Source organism: Microtus ochrogaster, unplaced genomic scaffold, assembly GCF_000317375.1.
Source record: "Microtus ochrogaster isolate Prairie Vole_2 unplaced genomic scaffold, MicOch1.0 UNK8, whole genome shotgun sequence".
NCBI lineage: Eukaryota > Metazoa > Chordata > Mammalia > Rodentia > Cricetidae > Microtus > Microtus ochrogaster.
Window position 1 is genome coordinate 7,876,571 of NW_004949106.1, and position 4,868 is coordinate 7,881,438.

Here is a 4,868-nt window from a genome sequence, read left to right on the forward strand (position 1 = left end):
GGAGGTGGTGCCAAATGATACCATTATAATTGAAGCCTTTTTCTTGCACTCTGAAAAAGCTTAAATGCTGTCTAGCGAAAGAATATTATCAACTAAGAGGTTAAAAGTTTTGCTAAACCTCAAACCTTCAAGGTACACCTTTTTAGTAGTGCGTTCGGGGAAATAGGGCGTTAGGTACAAAGGCATAAAACAGGACTCTTGAGGAAAAGCCCTTGTTCGGCTGTCTAACTTCCCAAAGTGAGCTTGCCACTACTGAAGAGCTGGTGTATCCAACCCCCAAATGGGGAACCTGATTCCTTACCACGAGCTCCACAGCCTCCCAACACGAAAGAGGCCCTTGGTGACATTTCCAGGTGTGGGTTTCTACCATTGTGGAGGAACTGTCCCAGGATAATCCAATGGACAGATGACCGGCACACTGCCAAACTGAATGCGGATAAGAATTCCACTAACACACAGGATCCAGAGGGCTGGGCTGAACCAGTGGCAGAGTTCCTTGTCTAGCAGGGCCAAGGCCCTGTGTTTGAGCCCCAACCCTGAGGAGAAAGCCACATAAATTGAAATACAAGTCAGGCCCAGGGGGTTTTCTGCTGTGACAGTAAACACAGAGGCTTTTGATAAGGTTTCGGGTTATACAATGTAGTTGGTTCCTGAGAAACTACCGCTTACCAGCTGAGAGTGTGGTTTCTAAGAATCTCAAAGCACAACTTGGTTATCCAAAAGGACATCACAATAACTCAGCCTTTTCAATGACGTAGTTATATTGGTCTGGATTTTCCTCAACTAGCTCAACCGACATCCTCTTTTACAACCATACACTGCAAGAGAAGATATGAATATCTAACTGTCCTTCTCAGGACAGACATTAAAGGGTGCAAATCACGACAGGAGAGGTGGTGTAGGGTGTAATCCCCGCTTGGGAGACAGAGGCAGGAGGATTAGGAAGTGCACGGTCATGTTAGTCACATTACATAGGGATTTGAGGCCAGCCTGGATTACTCGAGACCTTGCCTCCAAAGAAACCCTGAAGCCGCGCTTCACCCTGTGCTTTGAGGTTGGAAGATATTCTTGCTCTTCATAAACACGTTCATTTGAGCATAGAGCGGGGATGCTATTGGAAGCTTGAGTCGGTTACTTCAGAGTTTTAATAGGATGAATAATGATTGCAAAACTGTAATACACAATCATGGGGGATGCTCAGCAATTTCTAAAAAGTATTAATAAGGGGTCCTAAGAACAACAAGGGAAGTCATAAGGAGACAGAGAAGACCCCCCCATTTTGTACAGCAGCACTCAACAGTTAAAACGTAACAATAAGGACACGAAAACCAAAATGACCAACACTCTAAGTAGGGTAGGAAGTAAAAGTAAGTGGTCTTTACCTTTGCTGTCCAGGAGGCTAGCCAATAGTTACCAGGGGCTTTTAGACCCTAAAGAAATGCGGTCCCAACCGAGGACTCTAAGAGACTCAGGGTACTCAACATGAAGGAGCACCCAAGATCTTATGTAGGAATTGAAGTTTTTACATTGATTATATTCAGAAATGTTGAATTTTGTGGATATTAGGTGATTAGTGCTATTGAAGCTAGTCTAACCCATTTCTCCTGTTTAAATGCGGCTGGGCCTGGGGCAATGGTGCAGTGGGTAAAACCCTTATATGCAGGCATGGGGACTTGTGTTTGGATCTCCAGAACCCATGTGAAGCTGGATGGGATGATGCAGGGGAGTCCCCTGCAGCTTTTAGGCCACCTGGGCTGGCTGACTCATTGGCAACAGGAGATCCTCAAACAGGCTTAGAAGGCCAGGCCTAACGCTTGCCCCTTGCCATTGGTCTCGGACATTCACCGGAGATCCGAACGGCATGCACACACCCATATCCACGGACATATCCTGAGAGAGAGGGGAGCGGGGAGGAAGGGAGGGGGAGAGAGAATAAGAGCATGAGGGGGATCCAAAAATCCCAGGAGTGCATCCCTTATCTCTCAGACAGTTTGGAAGGAAGGAAGAATAGAAATTCAAAGAAGGAAAAAGTACCATGGGCTTGGGGCATTGTTGAAGTCCCCACAAAGGCTAGGATTTCACTGCAGAGCGGCTGGAGAGGAGACACAGTTGAAGGGAGCAGCGTGGGCAGTGAGTGATGGCAGATTCCTCAGAGGGAGAAGAGTCTCCTGGGCAGGCTGGGGTCAAAGCAAACTGAACCTGAGCGTCAGGAATATTGCCTTATGGGTAAGCAAGCAAGCGGAGAAGGACTCAGAGAAGACCAGCTGCAGTTCCCTAGCAATTCAGGGAGTGCTTGAAGTCGGACTTTTTTCATGTGGGAACCGAGCAACACAGCTTCTAGAAACTTCCCTGTGGCTAAGCAGTCACAACCTGGCCTCCCAGAGCGGTGACTGTACAAGGCTGACCACAGTGTTGACTGTTGAGGGGAGGGGGTGACATCCCTGACACTTTGGCACCTGGGAGAGAAGGCTCTGGATAGTGCGTCTTTGTGCGGGTGACGCACGCTTTTTGCTTCCATATTCTAACCTAGACATCGTGTATGTCCAGACAGAAAGTGAGATTCAGAAGCAAACGGAAATCTGTGATTCTAGACCAGGCCCGTGTCACAAAGAGGGAAGCACACACCACAGGTTCGAGGACAAGGTTACTTAGAGTGGGAGGAAGCTGGCTAGAGAGGGCAGACCCTGGGAACCTCCACCGGAGTTGGCCCAAACCTCTGAAGGAGCAGACCTACCTGCAGGAGGTTGGTGTGTTGGTTCTGGTTGCCCAGCCCTCTGATTCCAGCGCTGGCTCGCCAGAAAAAGTGCCGTTTTCTCTGAGGAAAACAGGGATCCCAGGTTTTTAGCTTGAGCGTACAGGATCTTTTCTTCTCTGGGAAAGACTGAAAAAAAAAGTGTGTAGCCCTGACTAGAATTTTTCTGGCACCTTTGGGCCGTTCTGCGTTCATGAGCGCTGCCTATTACTAGGGATGGGGGCCCGTGTTCTGCGAGTGGGCTTCATTCTGACTTTGCAAAGTGTTTGTTTCTAAACCAGAGTGGGTGGGAACCGCCTTAGAGTCCCAGAAACTCGAACACTGACGCACAGGAAAGCCTCAAGTGGGTGGAGAAATGCAAATCCCCTAGTGGCGTGGCGTCAGCAGCTGTGGACCCTCAAGGCTGGTTCTGACTCTGGGCTTGACCTGGACGGCGGGAGGGAGAGCCAGGTAAGCCCGACGGCCCGACCCGCGTTGCCTGGGGCCTCTCCGCAGGGGAAGGGCTTCTCGGCAGGTGGCGTCGGGTTGTTTGTTTGAACATGCCGGAGGGAGGGTCTTGCTTTTTATACCAAGAAAAACCATCTTCCAAAGAGCTGAAGTTCTGGCGCGGGTCTTCCTGGAGGAGGGGGAAGCCGCGCCGTCCTGAGGCTGAGCGGTGGGATGGGGGCTGTGGCTGCGGCGGCGCTGTGGCTGCTGGGGGCCTCTTCATTTTCGGTAGCCGGCGGAGAACTGTGATGCCTGACCCGAGATGGGCATAACTGGGTTTCAGAAAAGCAGCTCCCAACTAGGGTGGCGGGTAACTGCGGTTTGGGAAGTGCGAACTATGCTTCAGGGTGGGTCTGCTCCCTCTGCAAAGTGGCCAGCGACAGCACAGCAAAGAGTGCTCCAGGGCGGTGGACCCGATGCGGGCAGGTTTTAGATGGACAGTACCTATCTTGCAGCAGGACTGTGAGCCCCTTAGAGAGTAAAAACAGAGACACGCCGCTGCAGGTCTAAAAGCAAAACATCGATGATAGCAACAACCCCCCCCCCAAAAAAAAACCCAAAACCAAACAAACCTTATTATTTACTTCAAGTTTCACTTAATGTTTCTTTCCCTCTGTTTAATGTTTTCGAAAAGTAAATTTTAAAAGTAAATCATCAAATCTACTCGCGTCTCCTACCCTCCGAATCTTTTCTTCTCCCTGAGAGTATTTCTTCTCAATTTTATGTGCTGTTTTGTGTTGGCTTTAAACCCACTTGAGTTCACTTAGTGTTGCCTCGGTATGACGGGTGATGGATGTCAGCCTGTCTGCTGGAGCATGGGTAACTTGAGGGTCTGCATCCCTGAAGAAAATTGACCCACCCTCCCGCCCCACAACCATAAGCTGGCGTTAGCTCCTCAGCCAGAGGTGAGACTTCCTGACAAATTCAAGCCAGAGAGGTGGGCTGGCTTTCATCTCCAGGGCTCGCCCAGGGGAGGAGGGTCCTTCTGCTCCGTTTTCAGCCTTGGTTTGAAAGAGTGATGGCTGAGTGATTTAACTGTCGGATAAATTTTTAGATAGGAAACAGACTTGCGTTCAAACTATGGAAAGGGTTTAGTCATAGAAACAGTGAAAGTGGTCAATGCTGTCCCCAGCACCCCCACCCCTGCTTGCTGGGTGTCAGTGTCCCCAGCACCCCCACCCCTGCTTGCCTTGTTGCTGGTAAGCTGGGAGAAGGCTCCATTTTTGTTCCCTGATCTGGGACGTCTGTCAGCTGCATACTGGGCACTGGTCACATCCTCATAGAAGCTTCCTATCCCGCCGATTTGTGGCGTTTATGCAACACTCACGACTTAACCTACACCAGCCAGTTGCGAGCGCTCCTGAACACAGCCATATGCAAGACCCAGATGGCTTCTTTCCCTACTTTCTCCTGAGCGCAACCCAACTTTAGAGCGTTTAAGTGGGAGCACAAGGAAAAGTCTGTTTAAATGTATAAAAGTGTTCCCACTGAAATCTAAAGACCACATCTACTCAGTTTGTTCTACACGCAAAAGGAAGTGCGCTGTACCCCCAAGGGTCAAAATACTGTTACGCTGTGAGAGGTTTTCCCTTGACTTAACGTCACTGCTCAAGAATTCTGCATTCCAGCC

At 49.7% G+C, this 4,868-nt stretch overlaps 1 protein-coding gene across 1 annotated transcript in view; it reads left to right on the forward strand.

Moving 5' to 3' along the window:
- Window positions 1-3,654: 3,654 nt before the first annotated feature.
- Window positions 3,655-4,868, forward strand: part of Stat4 (signal transducer and activator of transcription 4) — an 84,765-nt gene continuing 83,551 nt past the window's right edge. Inside the window, exon 1 of the mRNA XM_005366422.1 lies at window positions 3,655-3,716. Within this exon, the coding sequence (XP_005366479.1) occupies window positions 3,655-3,716 (62 nt within the window). The remainder of the gene's footprint in view (window positions 3,717-4,868) is intronic.